The sequence below is a fragment of the Carassius carassius genome, chromosome 28 (assembly GCF_963082965.1).
Source record: "Carassius carassius chromosome 28, fCarCar2.1, whole genome shotgun sequence".
In the NCBI taxonomy this organism is placed as follows: Eukaryota; Metazoa; Chordata; class Actinopteri; order Cypriniformes; family Cyprinidae; genus Carassius; species Carassius carassius.
The window spans coordinates 20260676-20285174 of NC_081782.1; the positions used below are offsets into that span (position 1 = coordinate 20260676).

The window sequence follows — 24499 nt, forward strand, 5'->3', positions numbered from 1 at the left end:
ACACAGTGATAAATTGCTTTAAAAAAATAAAAACACTTAACAAAAAGTCATTTTACCTTGGCTGTGGACTTAAACTTTTTCTCTTTTTTTCTTAAATTTCCATTCAATTATCAGTTGTTTAGGCTTTTGCACAATCACAAGCAAGTCTTAAGCCTATAGCAAAAAAGGTACTACAGTCGTCTTACACCTCATTACTAGTAATCATAATAATATATCTAGTAAAGAAAAGCATATAAGTAAGAAAATGGGAAAGTTACATTGGCAGCTTTTCAAACACATTTTCGGTTTCTTTCAGTCTTTGCTTTTATTTTTATTTATAAACAGATTTGTCCTTTCTCGGTAAGGAATGTGTTTTGTCATTGTAATTTCAAGACCTGCATTGCATCGAGGGGTGCATAAATAGAGGTGTACAAAAGAGACAGCAGGACTCGTCTAAACACCCATGCAATCGTCAGTCTTTGGAAGAGAACATGACGATGCAGCAATACATGGATGAAACGAACCGTTAGTGTGATCCTACACATGCAGTGTAGCATAAAGCTAACCGTTAGTGAGTTAGTGTGGTACAAAGTTACTAGGTAAGAGATAAGCAGCAAAGGATTATGTTTGTGGTTATGTGACATTCACTGATTAGGCGAATAGCCAAAAATGAATCGGTGGTCTCAATATTAGACAAGTGACACAAGACAACCTTGTCGATTAAAAAAAAAAAAGATAAAAATGACTCCAACAGGTTTGCCTTGCCAAAATTCACACCACCAAGTAGGAAACCTTGTTTTCCGAGTTGGTCTGATTAAGAACTGACTTGGAACCACTATGCAAGAGCGCTCTTTATGGCCCATCAGTCTTTTTGTTGCATCTGGGATCTTGTCTATGACCACAATAAACCAGTAAAGGATAAAAATAAACCCCGCAAAAACAGAAACTGGCTAACACAAGATGTTACCTTTGATCCCAAGACCAGGCTTCCTCCAACAAGGAAACCTAAAGATCAGATTCAGTTCAGATTCTTCATCTCACCTTGGTTTCCCCCATCAGGTTTCAGAGTTGCATCTTGGATTCCTTGCTTAGCCAATAAGAAGCAAGGTGTCCCACTTTTATTTTCACTCTTTTCTCTGGGCTGTTTTACTCTGAAACACCTTGCATTGACTAACAGCACAAAACCCATCAAGAGGACTTATAGAATTTGTCCAAGTTTCACCACTGGGCTTTGACCTCTTTGTAAGTCAACTGAAACTGGGCGGCACTAGTTTCACATCACTTAAAACGCCCTTCATTCTCCACTTTGGGGTCGAGATCAAAGATGTCTAAAAACTCAGAAATCAACAATACACTTGTACTGAAACACTGGAACTTGTAGTTGGTTTAAATTTTTTATTGGCGACAATCCCCAACCAAGGAACCTCCAGTGTGGATATAGAGTTCATTGTCTTAAAAATACCCTGACAAAACCTTAAAAGCCACTTGAGCATACCAGAAGTACTTTGAAATTTCCCGACACACTTGCTGTATTTCTGAAATGCCAAAGAACCGTGCATGATGACTCTGAAGAATGGCAGGCATCAACCGAGATTTGATACTTAATAACAGGTCCCTGATTCAGAGGAGATCTTAGCACCAAGGTTGTGAAACAAGTGTGCTATGTACAGCGCATCCCGCTTATATACAGAGATCAGTTGCGCATCCAACTGCAGATCTTCCCAGAGAGTCTTCCGACTGATACCGAACACTACAATAAATACACTACTCAACAGTCACCTGACTATTACGGATAACGCCACCTGAATGGATATGAATGAAGACGGCGATTGCAAAATGCTTGTGTTAGCACAGTCACGAACGCACACACGCAGATACACGTGTTTGGTTTTAGTTCAAAGTGTACTTGTCATTCGAATGAAATGTACTGAACTGATTATGAAAGGCTGAAACACTAAGGCTCTTAGCTGTGAGGCTAAAGGTAAAGCTGTGTTGTACTTGCAGCTAAAACGCAACCCAAAAACTCATCTAAAGCGGTCTTTGGAATGAAATGCATTGATCGCCTCAAGTTACCAGGCAACAGTTACGCGAGGACATTAATTCACAGATTAGCACTAATTCAATTTGCATTGAGAAAATGTGCAGGCTTGGGTCATGTCTTGTTTACCAAGAGCCTTCAAATCCTCAACCTAAACCAAGCATGAAATTAAAATCCAGGGTGTGTGTTGTGTTAAGGTGTGTTTGCGTGGGTCCATCCGTCAACAGATTGGACATCCCTCGCAACACACTGTGCAGGTTTTTAGTAGTGTCGCCTAAAACTGAAATTAGGACATGAGCAGCAAACTCAGTATTAAATGCAAGGGAGTTTGAATCACATAAAAAATGATGGGTTATTGGGTCGTGTGTGTGTAGAACATTGTTCCCCTCATTTCGTGAGCAAGTGTGTGTGAGTACGGATACTCGGCGTTTCACTCTTTTGGCCCAGTAGTGAGGGTGGATCCCCTGAGAAGAGAGAGACAAAATAAATCAAAAATCAGCTCAAGGCAGAGGGCATCCCGTATGAACATAAATGCACAACGACTACTAACAAGGTGCTGCAAGCAATTTTAGCCTTTTTGCTGACTTGCTCCAGACATTAAAGACTGAAATAGACCATAAGGACAACTTTTTCACTCCTGAATCTCCAGTGACATGGAAAAAGTTGATACTGCGTGTTGAGTGATTCGAATCTGAAGAGATAGAGAGACTGTGTAATGTAAAATAACAGCAAGAAAATGCTGAATTGACCTCATGGCGGCAGACAAAAATATACATGACTAACAGTCTGATTCACAAACATGTTGGGCCATTCTTTTATTTAAAGGCAACATTAAATGCATGTTTTTATTTATTTTGTTTTGGCGCCGATAGCGTTGTGGCAGCGTGACATGCAGCACCACTGCACTCAGGACGTCCCGAGTTCGAATGCCAGCTTGAGGACCTTTCCTGATCTCACTCTCCCACTTTGCTTCCTGTAAACTCTAAACTGTCCTATCATATAATAAAGGCAAAAAAAAAAAAATGCTCATAGGATCACAGACCTGTATCTCACTTGGTTAGCCGTTGATGCCAACATTAACCAAAGCTGCCCAGCAATACTGCTCAAAAATCTGTTCAAATTTATCTTTAGCAAATGTTAACTAAAATAAATGACCATTAATGCTACTTGTTCGCTTGCCATTTTGTGTTAATAATAAATACAAGCTGCAACTACGACGGACTTTACCCCACATAGAGAACATATCATGATGACATCACTAAATATTATCATTTGTTTAACCAATATTATCAGTTAAACTCAGGACCTGAATTTCGTTTTAGAAACCATTTCGGCCTATAGTATTCAGATACAAAAATATTATAAAATTGAATAAACTGTAAATTTAAAAACAGATTAAAGTTAGAGTGATTATTCAGTCAAGAACAGAGAGTGATTTTCTGTCTTTTGTTGTTTGATTGACACAGATGGCACAGCTATAGGCTGCTGTCACAGGACATTGTGCGGATCCAATGTGCTGATACACATGCGTTTTCTTTCTCAACTTTTTACATTTACTTAAAACAAACCGACTGTGCCATTTTGATGTAATTTTGTCTGTGTTTGGCCACTTAAGTGCAACAAATTGCAAAAAAATAACCCAATACATGATAATCACGAAGTGTTTTTACAAGTACAGAATTTTTTAGTCCACACAAAATGAAAATTCTGCTCAAAGTATTCTCGTAACTTCATAAAATTACATTTGAACCGCTGATGTAACATGGACTATTTAAACAATTTCCTTACTACATCTTGAACATTTCAGTTGCGTTGCTGTCTATGGGAGGATCAGAAAGCTCTCGGTTTTTTATCAAAAAAATCTAAATTTGTGTTCCAAAGATGAACGAAGGTCTTACGGGTTTGGAACGACATGAGGGTAAAGAATTACTGACAGAATTTTAATTTTTTGGGCCAACTAACCGTTTAAATGGACCAAATCGCATACAGCACCCTTTTAACTTCTAACTCTTAATCCAGTTTTAATGGTGTTTGAATATGCATTTACCAGTGAGAAAATCAAACAAAGATCTTGGCGAGCGCGTCAGCCCCTGCACTGGCGATGAAGGGCTGTGAGGGGTGGAAGGCCACGTCATGAATGGCCTCATCGTGTTTTTTCCTGTGTGCTGTGATCTCCTGCACACACGTGCGATTGTCCAGCATCCACAAGCGCACAGAGCAGTCATGACCTGAGAAAAACAGAAACTTCATTATATTGGTGCAGAGATTTTTCACATTTCCGTGAGAATGTGGTCTGTTGACGTGGATGTGACCAGAAAGCTTCAGTTGGCATACTGTTTTGCTTTCTGACGTCACACACTGCGTGTGTGTGTATATTTACTTACTGCCGGAGATGAGGTAAGTGCCTTTAGGGTCTGTGGCAAGACAGGTGACAGCATCCAGGTGAGCCACCATGGAATGAATCACTTTCCCTTTGGCCAAAGGAGGAGGAAAGATTAGGTCATGTGGGATATTTCTGATACACAATACTGTTTCTAAACAGTCCAATATTCCAAGTTCTGGCTCAACCGATAGGATAATGCTGTGTTAAGTTTGTGTTCCTAAATTCATCCTTTTAGGTTCCAAAAACTGGGATTCACGAGGGAAAGTAAAAACAACACAAAAAATTAAATATGTTATTTATATGTTATGTTTGACCAACAAAAGAGCAGCGTGACCATGCAAATATGTTTTTAAATGACTGAAATATTAACTTATATGATATCATTTCAGGGATTAGGCTAACAAAAATGTTGAGAATCCCTGCTTTAAAGTATTTCTGCTATAGGAAAAGGCTTAAAATAAATCTAGATAAACCTGATTAGATGACTAGTTAACCATCGTGACACATCTTTAAATAACACAAATTACCGTTAAGACAAAGTCCATTATGAACACATACCCAGACAAAAAAGATCAATAAAAACATCCTAATATGCCTGGAAACAAAGCCACAGGTAATGCACCACTGGGTTCATGTTTGAGATGGTTTTTTTTGGCTAATCTTTCACACCAGGAATGTTATTCGCTTCTCTTCAAGTGCTCTTGCTATATAAACGGGTGAGTAAAGGTTGGTGTGTGGCACCGTTTCGATTGAGGTGTTTTTTATAACACGGTTCTCTTTTTAACTGCCTTGAGAGGTCTATCGTGACGGCACGGTAGGAATCAAATGTTTTGCTGGTATATTTACAGTTCCCACAGCGCACAGCGTGAAAATACACTGTTATTACGGGCCTCAAAATTGCTACACACCTGTCTTATTGTCCAGGAAGCGGATGGTGCGGTTCTCGTGGGCTGTAATGGAAATCGGTTGGGTCGGATGGCTGACCACGCGGTTAATCAGCTCGCTGCCTACAGGGGGCGGTAAAGAAAAACAATATTGAGTCAACATGAAATAGCATTCATAAACCATTTTACTTTTGTAACGTGATGTGTGGAACTATTATTCAAGAACTGTATCATACACTCTCATATACTTTTCAATAATGCAATGTATTTATATATATATATATATATATATATATATATATATATATATATATATATATATATATATATATATGTGTGTGTGTGTGTGTGTGTGTTTGTGTATATAATTGAAAAATCAATTTTAATTAATATGTATCATTTGAAAAATCAATTTTAATTAATATAAATGAATACATTTCACATTTTAAATGAATTATTTATGAGAATAATTCTAAAGATTTCAGCAATTTCCTTGACCTTATAATAACAATAATAGAAATAATAAAACAATATATTATAACACTTTATATTTAAGTTCCTTTTCTTAAGATTAGTAGAGTACTACAGTAGTTTCATTAACATCAAATAACAATGAGAAATACAGAAAAATACTAACGCATTTATTAATCTTAGTTCATTTAATATTTTCTCATACATTATTAAAAGTAAAAAGTTGGGGAAATTTTTACGGAAATATTAAATGGAATTGAGCTAACATGAAATAACAATAAATGGTTTTATTTTCTATTAAATAAAGTTTATTTATAATATAAATACTATAACAAATGTATCGCTTATTGTTACAGTCAGTTAAATTAATGGAAACTTATAAGTAGAATTTCTAGAGTCAGTTAATTCATTTCATAAGATTAAGATCATTTAATTTATATAAAGCAATTTTCACACCTTTTTAAGATTCATTTAAATGACTTTTTGCCCAAAATGGCAGACTAATAAATACTAAATCTAAATAAATAGAGTACTAAATCATTTAAATTAATTGTTTTAAATAAATAAATTTATATAATTGTTTGCTGGCGAGCATAATTTACATTTAGTAATTTAGGAGATGCTTTTATCCAAAGCGATTTACAAATGAGGACAATAGAAGCCAGTCTCAGTTAGCTTAACGCAGTACACGTCACAAGATTGTTGTTGTTTTTTTATTATATAATACATAAAAAGAAAACAGAATAGAATAGAACAAGATTAGAGAAGCTAGTGCTAGAATAGAGTGCTAGAGTTCATTAGTAAAAGTTTATTCCTATATGAATTGGTGCTTACCATCCTTAGCCTGGTTCTCCAGGACCATGATGCTTTGCTCTGTGTTGAGGTCATAAAGCAAAGTCTCGCCCACATCAAAGGACACGACAACCTGGGATGGGTCGGAGTTTACAAAGGCAACCGAGGTGGGAGTGCCATGCTCTGAAAGACCGACAGCCAAAGAGTGAGAGGGACAAACAGAAAAGACAAACAATTCGAACACAAGATGGTCTTCTCCTCACCCTTCTCCTTGTTGAAAACAGACACACACGGTGAGGAGTTATGGGGGTCCCAGATCCGCACGGTCCCATCTGCAGAGCAGGAGGCCAACCGCTTCAGACTGGACGAGTAAGCCAAACCCCACACCGCGTCCTCGTGGCCCGTCAACACGCTGCTCTCCACGCCTGGATCTGAACACATTTATACATAACATCTGACTAGCTCGGTCTGATGTGTTGCCAAATTCATTTATAGTCAGCGCCCTCTAGAGGACTGTAATAAATAGTGGTCTTTCAGTCACATTGCAAGTGCAGTATTAGGTAGACTTGCCATAGTTGTCGTAAGGATCCACATTAAGGTCTGGAATCTTCCAGCTGCGCACGGTGCCGTCCAGACCCCCGCTGAAGCATGATTCTCCTTCCTCCCCCATAGCCAGAGAAAGAACAGCACCACTGGATCACACACACACGAAACATAAATAAAAGACCACAACAACAATACTACAGTGGTACTGGTAGTACACTCAAACTTGATATATATTGAGATGCTGAATGATTTCAGTATTAATATGGAATGGTTTTTACATTGTTATCCATTTCCATATTTTTCAAAGAACATGATTACCCAAGTACATATTTGGAAAAACCAATGGTAATATTGTTAAATTAGTGAAATCCAAACTTTTCTAAAACTTAACTGCTAGAGAATAGCATTTTATGAAATGATTGTTTTTAAAACAATAAGAAATTCGTATCATTTTAATAAGAAAGAAATCCTATCAAAATATTGTCAAATATAATTAGAATTTAAAATGTTTTCTTCAGCCTTTTTAGATGTCATTTATGCCTGTGATGGATGACAAAGCTGAATTTTTAGCAGCCATTATGCTTCGGTTGTTTTCAGTGTCACATGATCTTTTAGAAATCACTCAAATATTCTCATCCTGTTTCTTGAGAAAAAATTCTTACTATCACTTCTGAAAACAGCTGTGCTAAATATTTTTGTTTTTTACAAGAAGTTTTCATTCAGCACTGGCACTTCTGACCAATTTAATGTATTCTTTTATATAAAAGTATTAATTTCTAAACCTTTACTGATTGAATGGCAGTGTATAAATAATTAGCATGCAATATTTATTAAATGCGAATTAATGAAAAATGACTATTTTAACCCAATGTTTTTTTTTTATATATAGAGTATGTTTAATTATTTTACTCAAGTTTCAATTACAGATGAAACTAGAGATTTTAACTAATGCAAATATTTAACTAATTTTTCTAAATACATAAAAAATACACTAAAACGCAAACTCTAAACTCAAGCTACAAGTAAATTTTAGCATTAACCATTACAATGCACAGTACAGTGTGGAATGTTTTGGAAAAAAGTTCAATTATTAGTGTTTTAAATGATTTATGGAAGCTCGTTTCTGCCACTGAATTAAAGAAAACAAATAAATAAAAGGTTATTGTCACTTTTTATCTCACAATTCTGACTTTTTCATGCAACTGCGAGTTCATGTCCTGCAATTCTGGCGTTATAACTTACAATTTACAGTTTAGATCTAACAATACAATACAAAAAAAAAAACCTACACACTTATGGTGTGTTCACACCAAATGCAAATGTAATTATTTGCGCGAGCAAATTACATGCTAAGTAAATGCAAAAACACGAGGTGAATTCGCTAATGATGGGAAATACGCGTTGCGCTTGCCGCAAACGTGCGATAATCGCCTCCATCGCATCTTCCACGCAAATTGAAAAATTTTAACTCAAATGGAAATTTTGCCTGACGCATTCTTGCACAAGCAAATCAGCAAAGAGCTTATAGTCACATCCGGTTAAATCAGAAAATGGAAGAGACCTTTATTGTAGCCGTCTAGGCACCCCCAAAAAATTATGCCATTTTACTACATACAGTAGTAAAATGTGCAGGATTTATACTAGTCCACCTTTGGATGGTGCTGTGAACCCAGACACGTCTGCGTTTGGTTATTTTCGAGATAGCTGGGACTTCCACAACAGGTGCAAAGCAGTGATCGTAGTCATCTCCACCATGGTTGATCGCGCAATGTTTTTATTCTCGCGAGAGATATGAAAAACATCACTCAAGTGATCTAGAGCAAGTGCACATATTCACTTCGTGTTTGGTGTGACCACACCATTGGATATTCACCAGAGGTACACATGTTCATCTCTAGCTTCAGTTCATTTTTCAGTTCAGCTGCTACTTGGGAAGCCCACTAGGTTTTATAACGGAGCTTTAGCCTCATCATTTATCCTCGAGCACTTGGCAGAGCACTTGGCCACAGGTCATGCCATTTCAATTTAAGAGAGCGGATCTCAGTCTAATTATAAACCTGTCCCACTCACCTGTGTGCTCTGAATGTATAAATGGGCTCAACGTCCAGCGCTGCATTTCTGTGAACGCAAAAATGAGAGGCTTCCATGTTAGACAGCACTAAAAGGAAATTCACGGATCGATATTTCTAAACACACTTCCAGAAACACCTACACGAACACAATTATAGTGACATTCTTAGCATAAGAGAGCAGTAACATATGGATCTTCTCGGCCTTGTTTGTGCAGGGTCAGGATGTGCTTCTTACTTTTTGGAGTGCATTGCCTTGTTGAGGTTCCACAGCTTGAGCGTTCCATCCTCAGAGGCGGACAGTAGCACGGCCTGGCTGGGGTGAAAGGTCAACGCTCGGATGGCGTCGAAGTGGCTTCGTAGTGTGAAGCGAGGGTTCCACGTTTTTTTGAACTCTTCTCGACTGTCCTGCAACTGATCATATTAAAGGTTACTATTCCTGATGAAAAAGAACATTTCTCGTACACATTTAACAAACGTTTTTTGACAGAAATAATATTTATTATATCATAAATACATTTTCAAAGAATATAGTGGGAAGTGAATGTAATGTTTTCAGTCACTTCAACTGCGTTTTGTATATTCACCATTCTATATACTGCAGAAATAATTTTGAAATACTATATGTCTCTCCAATGCTTAACATTCACATTTGTTTGAAGAAGATTGTAACATCTAACACTAACGTCTATGGTGAGGTCATTGTCGTTGGCAACAGTGAGGTCAGCCAGCTCTCCGAGGTTCATATCCCCTCCTCCAACTGCATCCAGAATGAAGACATCAGATGAGAAACCAAGAGCCCCCCCTTGAGGTCAGAGAGAGACACAACGATTCACAGAGTGAACATGGACCATTCAGCACATACATTCTACAGTTTCACAAGGATAAACATATAGCTGTTTATAAAGAAAAATAATATTGCCATGATTAAATTGCATTTTTAATTTGCCAGTTAATTTCCAAAGGATTGTGCAACAATGCATCAATGTTGTCTCTAGATAAACACACTTCAATTTTATATATAAAAAAAAAAGGGACAGAGTTAAAAAATCTAAATAGTTAACCATAATTTCTGGTTTAGGTTTAAAAATATATATAAAAAAAAACAATTGTGCGATATGCATCATCATGTAGTTCTCACTATGATTTCAAAATTTGGAGTTAAAAAATTTAAATATTAAAGTGTATTAATAAACACCGTTATTCTATTTGTTATTCTGTTTTTCTAAAATTATCCTAAAAATGTGATGAATAATTTAATAGAATATAATAATTCATTTTTAATCTATTGGCAAAAAGGATTTTTCGTTTGAATACTGTTTCTTCGAAAGAAAGAAAGAATGCATCACTCAACTTCCTGCTTTGCATCAGACATGATGGATATTTAAACAAAGAAAGAATATTTAAACAAGTAGGGTTTAATGAGTCTTTTAATCTTTTTCAAAGCAAATAGCTGAAAATATTTATAATATTAAGCTTTTTTTATGGTCAAAACAAGTGATCAGTTTGGGATCAGACCGTGCTTTCAGAGATTCTGATCTTACCGTCTCCGGAGCGCGTCTGGCCCGGGATAGATGGAGGTGGAGAAGGTTTGGGAGGAAAATCTGACATAATGCCTTGCATCTTGTTCCGGCGGTTCTCTGAACCTGGGCAGAGGAAGCGAGAGAAATAAACAAACCGTCAGACAGAGCAGAAAAAAACTGAATCCAGCGCTGCCTGCCGCTCATCCTGTGGTACGATGACATGTTCGGAAGAGGTGAAGAGAACATCAGGGAAACAAACAAGCATGCAGTGACGTGAGGTCCCGTCAACAGATTTTATCAACAGGAAGTCACAAACAAGAGCAAATTACAAGAAAACAATGAGTGGTCACAGCATGACAATAAAGGGAAGGGAAACCCTCACATTCACTGTCAAAAATACATACAGGGCACAAATGTTGAACATATGGGCCTCCATACCTAATTCACGGCCGTCTCCAGATATGCGAGCTTCTCCCGCCCCTTCGCTGCCTTCTCCTGAGCCCAAGAAATCAAACTCGCCCAGAGCGTCCTCAGAATCATCTTCGTCATCATCATCCTCAGGGTCAAAATCTGTGGTCATGGGTTCTCCGCTATTCTACATGTGCACAGGCGACACGCTGTTAGCAACAAAACAGGATCTGTGCGTGCAGCCCTTATCTGCGTGTAAACACTCTGACCTTGCTTCTGGACTTCTTGTTTTTGCGTCCGTCAATGCAGTCTGTGGTCATGCCCTGGAAATCCTCCTCTTCATCACTGTCTTCATCGTCGTCCTCACAGCCACGAACGAAAGGGATTTTATCCAGGATAGAGCTGCCCATCCGCTCTTTAGAGCTCTCTTTTCCAGCACGGCTGCAGGAGAGAGATTTCTTCATGATGACTACAACTAAAAACAACAGTTATATGATATTTGAAGACCCCTCTTAAGTCTCTTGTGGAATATTTCTTGACTAAATTGCTAGGAACAGCAATATGATACACAATGTTCAACTGGGAGATATATTTGTTATGAACAATTAAATGAATAAACAATCCCTCTGCCAAGAAACATACTGCATTATCTTAAGTCACTGTATGCAGTTTCCAAGCAACACAAGCCAAAGTGCAATCAAAGTGTGTTTAAAGCAGCCTTCAGCTGTTGGAAATCTGCTGAGTAAAATAAAACTAAATTAAGCATAAAATAAATAAGTAAAAAACAACAACAACACTCCAATATAAAGAGCAAAAACTAACAAACAAACAAACAAATAAATAAATACCAAAACAAAACGTTATAATAAAAATAAACAAGGATCGAAACAAAAAAACAAGAGGAACATAACAAAAGCTAAACACAACAATTGATAAAAAAGAATGAATAAAAAAAACAAAACAAAAAAAACAAGAGGAACAGAAAATACAAAACAATAAGATAAAAAAAAGAATTAAAACAAAAAACACTAAATGGAACAACAAAAAACACAAAACAAATAAAAATATTCTCAAAATAAAAACAAAATGAATAAAACAAAAACAGTAAATAGAACAAAAAAAAGTTAATTAGAAAGCTAAATTAATTTTACAGCCTCTTTAATCATTTCTCATCCAATTAGAATTTCAATTTGAAGTTGTTTCAGTCTGTTTTTATATCATATATATTACACAAATCAACAAATAAATGAATGCGTTTTTTTTTTTTTTTTATAGGAAAAGGACCAAAGTGGTAAAACTAACATGGTTTTGTAGACAACTGGTTACCTGGGACAATTGTAAATTATTTTATAATATTTGATCACAAAATGTGTGATTGTGATTACATAGAGCAAAATAAATAAATAAAAATATTTATTTTAATATTGATTATGATTTCTAAAGATGAATTCATCTGCACACAAACACCTACTGGACTGTATTTCGCTGACTTAATAACAAGATGTCACAATGTGTGTTGCTCTAACCGTTTGATCTGCTCTTCTATCTGGCGCACTAGTAATGACTCTTCTCCACCGTGAGGTTCTGGTTCTGCGGGCGGTTCGCTGGGGGGAGGCCCGTTCACCTCTGGGCTGTTTCGACCCAAAAGGGAACGAATGCGTTTGGAGCGCATGTCTAAGATTGTGTCTGAATATCCCACCTCCTCCAGGTACCTGCTCATGTACATTAAAAACACCACATGCACAGAGTCAGCACAATATTTTGATAAGTAAATCTGAGAATGAATTCAAAAGAAATACACTGACTTGCGCAATAACTGACGGCCCTCCTTCCAAGGCATCTGATTGGTTGGTTCCGAATCTGAATCTGCAGGCCCATTGGGTACTGTGAGAAACAAAATGATGTCACTAGCCATTTTTCCACTGTCGGGCCAGTGTTTTAAATGGGCCGGGCGGGACTAATAGCCTTGGATCTGTAGCACCGAAGCAAAAATAGCACAGCGTTTCCACCGTCGGGCCAGAAGCTCCGCTGCGCTTCATTAAAACCCACCCTTTACACGCCTCTCTAGAACAACGTCATGTAACCCCATCATTTCACCAACAAAGAGAAGTTATCAGAAAACTAATAAGAAACAAGTCAATGGAAATAGCGCGATCACAAACCAAACACCATAAAAGCGGCCGTTTGTTTGCATGCTTTGTTAAATATTTAAATCGAAAAGCATTGGTGTTTTACTATAATAAGTAATCCATTGATCATAATGAATTAATTCATCAGCATTGAAAATTAGTCACACACACAGAAATAAAGTGTTATGAACAGCCTGCTTATTCAGTCGAGTCTGTTTCTGTTTATTTGTAGTCACAGTTATGACTGAAAGTGAGTTTTGATCTCAACTTATTTATAAAAATAAGAAACATTTTTAATGCTGGTGTTATAGCTGTTAGCTTTATGAAATGATGCGTGGTGTGGATGAAACTCCCCAATTGTTCATAACCACTCCTCTAGCCCCAGAGGCCCAAACTTTGACAGTAAAGGGATGGTGGAAACGCAGCAGTAGTAATATATTTTATTTTATGCCATGTCAGCATCTTAGGCTATTTTCATGGCAAAACCATTTAAAAAACAAGTATAACAAATTATTATACTATACAAAATTATACCAAATAATTCTAGTTCTAAGTTCGACTTCTACTGACCACAAAGAATACATGACAAACAGCATACACTACTTGTTCTGGGCATGATAGATAGGTTTTGATAAATCTGAATAACATCACATGTCATAAGTGCATATGTTTTTGTGTGTGTGTGTGTGTTGTTACTTTGTTCAGCTTCTGTCTCTGGTTTCTTCTCTCCGGGGGTTTGGTCAGTCCCACTTTTCAGCTTCTGATGTTTGGCCCTGGGATCAAAATGAAAAGATTATAAGTGATTAACAAACATACAAACTTGTGGAAACATATTCCAATGTCACAGTGTGCTTCAGGATGGTATCTCCTCTCAAACAATTAAACAGAAAAAAAATTTAAACAGAAAAACAAAAGCAGCTCGAAATAAAAAAGGAACACAATATAAAGCAAAAAAAACCAAACAAATACACAACATAATGTAAAAAAATAACAACAAAAAATACAAAGCGCAAAAACAAAATGCTGAACAAAAAAAAATAAAAAAAATAAAACACAGACAACAAATGAACAGATCAAAACAAAAACACATCAAAACCACAGACCGCAAAAAGAACAAAACATGAAAAGAAAAGAAAACAAAAAAGAACACAGCAGAAAAATAAGAAAATAAAACAGAAGAGAAACAAAACAAAAAAGAACAAAGAAAAAAAAGAACAAAGCAGAAAAATAAACAATAAAAAACAGGAAACTAATAACAAGACCACAAAACAAAAGAATAAAGCAGAACATTTTAATAAAACAGAAAAATAACAAAATAAAAGCAGAACAATTAATCCAATTAAAATTTGAAGTCAGAACTGTTTCAATCCATTCATTTTTATCTTTTTCATTTTTGTAATGTTCTATTTTATTATTACTGAACTGTGGTTTCACATTACACTGCGAGCTGAAGAAGCTCATCATCAGCTCACCTCTCCTGTTTCAGAGCGTACTCCAGCATCTTGATTCGCCGCACCAGATCCTGCTTCATGTTCTCCTGACCTTTCCTCTCACCCTGCAGAAACGCCACCTGAGCCTGAGACAGACAGACACAGAGGGAAAGAGAGATATATAAATATGGTATAGGTTCAAATGAGATACATCTGAGAGAAAATGAAAGGTTATATGGTGAAGCTTCGCGACTGTACCACCACCAATGACATTCTGAGGGCAGCGGTTAACTAAAGGCCTGCAATTCCACAAGCTTTATTTTAGACTGCTGCTGACTGAGCGCCGACCAGAGTCATAAAAAGGCAAATATGTTGATGGAAAAGAGGCTATAAAGTGGGAAAAACCACAAACCATTCATTTCCCAGTTTGTCAAGGTTTAAAAGAGAGAGAAAATAAAAATAAAATAAAAATGAGTCTAAACCGCCCCCTAGAGTCAACCATAAATATCACATCAATCAAAAATGCCAATTTACAAATACAGGTGCTGGTCAATAATTAGAAAATCATCAAAAAGTTGCTTTCACTAATTCCATTCAAAAAGTGAAACTTGTATATTATATTCATCCATTACACGCAGACTGGTATATTTCAAATGCTTATTTCTTTTAATTTTGATGATTATAACTGAAAATAAGGAAAATCCCAAATTCAGTATCTCAGAAAATTAGAATATTGTGAAAAGGTTCAATATTAAAGACACATGGTGCCACACTCTAATCAGCTAATTAACACAAAACACATGCAAAGCCTTTAAATTGTCTCTCAGTCTAGTTCTGTAGGCTACATAATCATGGAGAAGACTGCTGACTTGACAGTTGTCCAAAAGATGACCACTGACACCTTGCACAAGGAGGGCAAGACACAAAAGGTCATTTCAAAAGAGGCTGGCTGTTCACAGAGCTCTGTGTCCAAGCACATTAATAGCGAGGCGAAGGGAAGGAAAAGATGTGGTAGAAAAAAAAGTGTACAAGCAATAAGGATAACCTCACCCTGGAGAGGATTGTGAAACAAAACCAATTAAAAAATTTGGGGGAGATTCACATAGAGTGGACTGCAGTTGGAGTCAGTGCTTCAAGAACCACTACGCACAAACGTATGCAAGATATGGGTTTCAGCTGTCGCATTCCTTGTGTCAAGTCACTCTTGAATAACAGACAGCATCAGAAGCGTCTCGCTTCAAAAAGGACTGGACTGCTGCTGAGTGGTCCAAAGTTATGTTCTCTGATGAAAGTAAATTTTACACTTCCTTTGGATATCAGGGTCCCAGAGTGTGGAGGAAGAGAGGAGAGGCACACAATCCACGTTGCTTGAGGTCCACTGTAAAGTTTCCACTGTCAGTGATGGTTTGCAGTGCCATGTCATCTACTGGTGTTGGTCCACCGTGTTTTCTGAGGTCCAAGGTCAACGCAGCCGTATACCAGGAGGTTTTAGAGCACTTCATGATTCCTGCTGCTGATCAACATTATGGATATGCGGATTTCATTTTCCAACAGGACTTGGCACCTTGCACAGTGCCAAAGCCACCAGTACCTGGTTTAAGGACCATGGTATCCTTGTTCTCAATTGGCCAGCAAACTCGCCTGACCTTAACCACATAGAAAATCTATGGGGTATTGTGAAGAAGAAGATGCGATATGCCAGACCCAACAATGCAGAAGAGCTGAAGGCCACTATCAGAGCAACCTGGCCTCTCATAACACCTGAGCAGTGCCACAGACTGATAGACTCCATGCCACACTGCATTGCTGCAGTAATTCATGCAAAAGGAGCCCAAACTAAGTATTTAGTGCTATACATGCTCATACTTTTCATTTTTATACTTTTTAGTTGGCCAAGATTTCTAAAAATCCTTTCTTTGTATTGGTCTTAAGTAATATTCTAATTTTCTGAGATACTGAATTTGCGATTTTCCTTAGTTGTCAGTTATAATCATCCAAATTAAAAGAATTAAACTTGCCCATAGGCCTATGACCATCATGGCCTCCTAACAATCCCCAAATTCGTTGATTGGCTTCATCACTCGGTCTCCTCTGCACCAGTAAGCTGGTGTGTGGTGGGCGTTCAGGCGCACTATGGCTGCCGTCGCATCATCCAGGAGGATGCTGCACACTGGTGGTGCATGAGGAGGTACCCCCTGACAATGTAAAGCGATTTGAGTGCCTAGAAAAGCGCTATATAAATGAAAGGAATTAATAATATTATTATTAAACATTTGAAATATGTCAGTCTGTGTGTAATGAATGAATATAATATACAAGTTTCACTTTTTGAATGGAATTAGTGAAGTAAATCAACTTTTTTATGATATTCTAATTATATGACCAGCACCTGTATTATTAATTATGCCAAATAATTAATTCAGCTCTATTCAGGCCAGGGAATGAACCTTTAGGGATTTTTTTTTTTTTTTTTTTAAATGGGGCATGCTTCTATGGCTTTGACTAATACAATTATTGATTATAAATCATGTTTGCACACATCACTACATCAAAATGTGCTGTTTTTTGGCTGTTTTACACGCTTTTGGACTTTATGGAGTGAATCTACGCTTTCGGGTTAATCAAAAATAGTGATGAGCACTGGTCAGCACAAAGGTTTGCACAGTCATATTCTTGTTTTCACTTCTCCATGGCACAGAAATCATTCACACACCCCCACACCATCGGTGTATCTCACACAACAGAACTGTACAGGCGTTGTACTCTACATAACACATACAGAGTTATATAATAATAATAATTATTATTATCATCATCATCATCATCATCATCAATAACTATAAATAAAATACAAAATATTTTTAATATTGTTAAAATCATACTGTTAGTGAAAATCTATAAATGTTTGTTTTAATCTAAATTACCATATTATACCATGATTAATACTGTTATTTTCAACAACACAAATCAATTACTAAATTTATCTAAAACATAGTTATGTTTATTGTTCTTGCGATTGAAAAACAATTATAAATAAATAGATAATTCCACCACTATCCTTAATAATAACAAACACAAACTATTGATATTTTTAAAAACAAAATTAATCTATATAAAAAAATATAAATTATCATTAGCACAATACAAAATGACCATTATTACTATTTTTGTTGTTATTATTATTACCAAGTTAATGTAAAATATTGTAACAAATTTGACAATAGAATTTTAAAATTAACATAATAAAGTTCAATATCTGTTTATTTAAATAATTTGATTTTTTTATTTAAAAATATAAACTACTATGTAATGAATATCTCCATTACTATTAAAACAACAATAAATAAACTATCATTAATTACAATATCAACAATATTAATAAAAATTTCTACAATATTAACAATATTGATTTATATTGTGCATTACATTTTTAATTATGACTTCTATGTTTTCATTAAAAAAAAAGAAAAAAAAAAACATTAAGATTTTAAAATCATCCTTAAATCATGGTGATTTTTTTTTTTTTTTTTTTATCTTAATGTAGCCATGTCTAGCCGTAGATAACATCCGTTCAAAATCACTCCCCGTCTCCAGGGTTGACTTGGAGGAAAAGTAAAGCATGACAAGTTGCCACAGGTCCTCATGGAGACCGGCTCGACTGCAGTTGCCATGGTGTGGGCAGGAAACCTGTTATGGCAGGTCTTTGGAGCTCTTTGACATTTTCACAAAGGCATGTAATTGCCCGTGTTTTTGGCCTTTTGAAACTGGGATGCTTGTTACACAAATACTGAGAATCTGGCATCATTGTCAGTGTCAATCCAGGAAATAGACTGCTTGAGGAAATACACGTATACACAAATATAGTTTTGGCACTAACAAAAAAGGAAAAAACATCAAACAGCAAACGTGTAATACTTCAACTCAAACAGAGTCACTTCTAGCTACACAAGCTCAGTATTGTGTTGCTGTTCTGCAAAAAAAGCACAATATTTCTGGTCACTGGAGGCTTAGGAAGTGTCAGGTAGAACCACACTGACACATTTATATGGCGGACCATTCCTCTCGTGACTTCCTGTGTGTGTGGGTGGGAACAGGTCAAGGGCACATGCAAAGTCTCTCTCCACATTTTAGCACCCCTCTGAGACTCACTCCAACAACTAGAGCAGCAGACGTTTTCTGGGACGAGTCTTTTTTAAGAGTATATGAAGTGAAGTGACATTCGGCCAAGTATGGTGACCCATACTCAGAATTTGTGCTCTGCATTTAACCCATCCGAAGTGCACACACACAGAGCAGTGAACACACACACACACTGTGAACACACACCCGGAGCAGTGGGCAGCCATTTTTTATGCTGCGGCGCCCGGGGAGCAGTTGGGGGTTCGGTGCCTTGCTCAAGGGCACCTAAGTCGTGGTATTGAGGGTGGTGAGAGAACTGTACATGCACTCCCCCCACCCACAATTCCTGCCGGCCCGGGACTCGAACCCACAACCCTTCGATTGGGAGTCCGATTCTCTAACCACCAGGCCACGACTTCCCCAGTCGTGTGAACCCGCTGAACTCTTTCTTATGTAAATGACTAAGTGTTTTAATACCACTTCTGCTCAGTTAGATAGGAGAACCTCTGACTTTGGTGAAGCTTTAATGCAAAAAAAAAGGGTTGTATTTACATACAGTGTTCTATTGACATTAAGGGAGTTGACAGAGGTGAAGCTGCCTGTTGTTTGACGATGCGTCTCTTGTGTAAAGATTCACATCACAAATGATATCAGTATTAGAGTACAGTATTAAACTAAATGCAAGAACTGTAATAGCAACAAACATATTTCTTTATAAATATTAATAGACTAGTCAAGGCTATAAAATGCATAGTTAGTTATGATGGTGTTAAGTTTTTTTAAGGTTTTCCTCAAATAGTTGCTGAAAAAATGACACCCCCTGTAAGGTTATAATCTTTTAAAAGATCTCAAACCTCTTTCAGTGATCATAACAATCGAGAGAGTTTTTAATATATATATATATATACATACATATATATATATATGATTATGAGAAATGTTGTACTAACGTTATTATACTGTTAATACTTTTAGATAGTAGACAATACAACAAGCAAAACAATAAGCTAGACACCGGTAATCACACAAAAATTTTGGCTTTCATTTAATTTTAAATGAATAGTACACTATAACATGTATTCAAGATATATAGACAAGTTAATTTCTTCATTGGAACAGATTTTGAGAAATTCAGCATCACTTGCTCATCAACGGACCATCTGCAGTGAATGGGTGCCATCAGAATGAGAGTCCAAACAGCTGATAAAAACATTGCAATATTGCACAAGTAATCCACACCACTCCAGTCCATTGGTTAACATTGTAAAGTGAAAAGCTTCATGTTTATAAGAAACAAATCCATCAAGGTGTTTAAAACCATTGTTTCTGGCCAAAATACCATCATACATAACTCCATCATGCCCTGTTGTCCTCTCACATCAAAAACCACCAACATAATTGGTTTACAACTGTTTTGGACTGGTTTTTGAGCTTGAACTGTGCATATATCTCCCCTGATTCAGACAAGACTTTCTCATGATAGATAGACAGACAGACAGACAGACAGACAGACAGACAGACAGACAGACAGATAGATAGATAGATAGATAGAACGTCAGAACAAACGAACGAACGAACGATCGATCGATAGAGATAGAAACAGTCAGATAGATAGATAGATAGATAGATAGATAGATAGATAGATAGATCAGCTTTTCAATTCACAAGATGAAAACTGATGGACTGGAGAGATGTGGATTACTGTGATGTTTGTATCAGCTGTTTGGACTCTCATTCTGACGGCACCCATTCACTGCAGAGGATTTATTAGTGAGCAAGTGGCGTATGCCACATTTCTTGAAACCTGTTCTGATACAAAATAAAAAATAAATAAATAAAATACCTCATCTACATCTTGGACAGCTTAAGCGTGATTACATTTTCAGCAAATTTTCATTTTTGGGTGCACTATTCCTTTAAATTTTAATCCTTTTGTTATATGGTTCTGTCATTATTATAATTATTTTTAAATATTACTTTACTTTCATTACAGGGTTTCATTGTTAGTTTTTATTTATTTAAAGTAAAAACTTATATTTTACCTAAAATGTATATTTTATAGTTTTAGTTAACCATAACCCTGACTCAAAGGTCATCATACCGGAACGATCATGTCCTGCCTGCCAAAGAGGACACACAACGGCACAGGTGTCCCACATAAAATAAAAAAAATCAGGGAATGTGACGCACCATGGCAGGAGAAACCAAGGAGGAGTTGAGCTACTCTCACACTACAACTGTCCTTTACTACCCTTTTATAGGCCACGTCACAAACAATGTGTGTGTGACATGGAAAACCTAGCAGTTGGTCCCTAAAGCCTGTGCACATTTCCAGAAGAGGCCTGGCAGAAGAACACACATCCATGAGAGCCACAGGGCCTACCCTTTTATAGAGCACACTGGCAACTCCTTATGTAATCTACTACAGGCTCTGCTTGAATGGGGTCACTTAATTGCGAAGCTTTTCTCCGGCCAAGATCTACTGCAAACTGGGCCAGTGGAGTCCAGACTCAGAAAAGATGGTTTAAGCAAATTTTATTGGGGTTAAATCCCTAATCCTTGGTTTAAACAGTTTCTCTAATACGTTCCTTGATGGGAGTACAAGCTTTCCAAATAGATTTGACGTTTCCAGGTTTCATATAAAATGACTTGAGCTATACATCTTTCAGATGCTGTAATATACGATGCAAGTAATAACACTAAATGATGAAACTGTGCTTGACTTGGGACTGGCTCTCTTGGGACCGAAAACAATCAAATAAATTTAATGCTTTAATTCTCCAGCAGGACTGCATTACGTCATGCCTTGGACAGAAGCTTCACAATTTACAAAAGTAGTAGCAGTCAATGGGTCATATGACATCCCAAAGTCAATTATTAGAACATTTATTTCTCTTTACATCACTGCTTCTGAACTGCCTTGATTCTATTATCTCACACTTAATGCCACGGTTGAAAAAGATGCACGACAATAACAGAAAGCTTAAATCACTGAAGGACTGAAGGACTAAATATTAAGCATACAAAAAAATTTGCTTGTTTGTACTTAAATAATACTATATATATATGGAATAAAATAAATAATCTGTAAAATATGTTCTAATGACTCTTATGAACCGATTCTTTTTGGAGAATCAAGAATCAAATGCACACGCCTACAATGCACACAATCCGATTCCTAAACAAATGAGTGGAGAAACTATTCAACATAAACAATCAAACTAAAAATATTGTGACCAGCGTAGTCAGATTTTGGAATGAATGACTCTTGTCAGATAATTATTTTTGGCAAATAAAAAAAAAAGCTTACAAATTGCACAACCAATTCCTCAAGATGTTACTTTTATGAACGGATTCTTTTAGCCAATCTAACTTGATGACGGATGACTTGTATGGTTTAGTGAATCAAAATGATACAGGTATAAACAAGACTCAATGTATTCCATTCATGATGTTTAAATAGAAATGAACCAAGAAACACTACAGATGTTTTAGTTAATCTAACCTGTAGAGCAACCAATCAATTTCAATTCATGCATAAATGACTAAATCAAAAACATCGACTCACCAGTGTAATTTGTTCGTGTTTTGGATGACTCTTATGAACCAGTTCTCTTATAAAGAATCAAAACGGATACCTTTGGTTTCAGTTCCTCAATTCATTTAACTCACTTTCTGAACTGAAAGTTAAAGGGGTAGTCCACCCCAAAATAAAGTTGTTGTCATAATTTACTCACTTTCAAGTTGTTTTAAACCTGTATGAGTTTCTTTTCCTGTCGAACACAAAAGTCGACCGTGAGTAACCAAACAGTTTCTGGTCTCCATCGCAGTTTTTCCATACTATGGAAGTCAACGGGGAATGGTTTGGTTACCCACATTCTTTAAAATATCTTCTTTTTTTGTTCAACAGAAAGAGAAACTCGTACATGTTTGAACAACATTGAAGGTGAGTAAATTACAGTATTTTCATTTTTGGGTGAATTATACCTTTAATAGTTTTGTCATCATACCCTACTCCAAATTAGGCAAAATCTTACTTTTTTTATCATGTTGTGCATAAAACACGTAAGATTTCAATCACTGTGGCTTGTTTATATGTTGTTCGTATGACAGCGTGTAGTTAAAGATTCGCAATGTGTTTTGTTTTAATCAAATGTGTTACCAAATTCGTTTATTATTGCTATATAGTTACGACCATTTCATGTAGAGGACTGCATATATCTGCTTTTGAAATCTGATCTCATCATTAGCAACATAGCTACTGTTGACAGCAGTAAATACAATATGAATATATATATACTATAAGAACCGCTACGGAACTAGAATCGTTCAGATGAATCAGATCCGGAATCGATTCCCATCCTAGGCTGGGTATGGATATTCAACAAAAGGATAATTTTTCACAATCACATTTGCTACTGTTTCAGTGAATAGCATCAGATGAACACTTAACCACGGTGTAATCCCCAAACTACATCCAATCAACAATATCAGCAGGCGATCGTGACTTCTTCCTGCGTCTTATCTGTGAATGTGCTCTTCCTTTAGAAATCCGTCTGGAAGAGACCAAAACATGCGATTAAAGAAACCCCGTTCTTTACCCTCAGTTCGTCCCGTTCGGCCTCCCAGCGATATTTCTCGGCTTGAAAGCGGCTCCACTCGTACTGGATGAAGTGTAAGATGCCGGGCAGCGAGAGGCCCGCGTCCCCGTCCTGTGGATCTCGCGGCTGGGAGCATCCAGACATCGCCCCGGTTGCGGCGGCGGCGACTACGGTGGGAGCAGGACCGAGCACAACCTTCGGCCCGTTCGGATTGCGCCCCGCTCCGCTTCCTGCGGGGCTCTGGTTCGTTCCTCCGGGCATCCCTCCGGATCTTTCCGCCTCCATCAGAGCGTTCGCGCTGTCGCCGGAGCCAGGAGGTGGAAAAACAGAAAAATAAGCCACCCTGTTGCTTCACCGAAGCCCTCTCCCGTTTTCCTGCCCGACACAGATAGGCGAGTACTCACACACACGGGAAAGTGCCAAATAGTGATCCACTCCTACTACGGAATGGCTGCAGACGCTGCCCGCTCATAGATACTATCGCTCGTAACTACCTGCTCGCTGTGGGTTATAAAGCTGACTTCCGCAGGGAGGCGTTCTGCGGCTCTATAAGCCTGATCCTCCATTGAGGTCGATTCAAATCTCAAGACGTTTTTTTGTTTTAAAGGAGACCTTCGACTGCTAAAACTTACAATCTTTTAAATTCGTTGATTACAATGATTTTTTGCCGACATGAAAATTTTAAATTCACCTCAGCAATCTCTGTAAAAAAAAAAAAAAAAAATGATATATATATATATATTTATATATATATATATATATATATATATATATATATATATATATATATATATATATATATATAAATACGAGTCCAAGCATCACGGATGGCTGTGATTGGTCCATTCTGACTAGCGATGAGAAAAGTAAAATGTGTCACGTGACGCATTTCTTCGTAGTCGCATACCTGCTTTAATTTCTTTCTGTTGTAAAGTTATATTTTATGCTCTATATTTTCAATTGCGAAACTTTTTTGTATTAATTAATTAATTTATTTAAAAAAATATATATTTTAATCAATGTTACATTAAATAAATATCTAAAATATTTCTACATTTAATAAAATTCATAATAATAATAATAATAATAGTCTGGTGTACAGATTACACTGAAGTTAAAAATACACA

At 36.8% G+C, this 24499-nt stretch overlaps 1 protein-coding gene across 1 annotated transcript; it reads right to left on the reverse strand.

The window, feature by feature from the left end:
• Positions 1-1360: 1360 nt before the first annotated feature.
• strn4 (striatin, calmodulin binding protein 4) lies at positions 1361-23868 on the reverse strand. The gene is made up of 18 exons (XM_059514771.1): positions 23373-23868; positions 14695-14798; positions 13919-13995; positions 12899-12977; positions 12620-12805; positions 11363-11534; positions 11124-11280; positions 10707-10808; positions 9849-9967; positions 9401-9576; positions 9164-9211; positions 7118-7239; positions 6811-6978; positions 6590-6730; positions 5309-5407; positions 4402-4488; positions 4065-4245; positions 1361-2481 (listed from the first exon to the last, which is right to left on the reverse strand). Exons 1-17 carry the CDS (start codon positions 23655-23657, stop codon positions 4076-4078), a joined length of 2292 nt encoding a protein of 763 aa, XP_059370754.1. The 5' UTR covers positions 23658-23868; the 3' UTR covers positions 1361-2481; positions 4065-4075.
• Between the last annotated feature and the right edge of the window lie 631 nt (positions 23869-24499).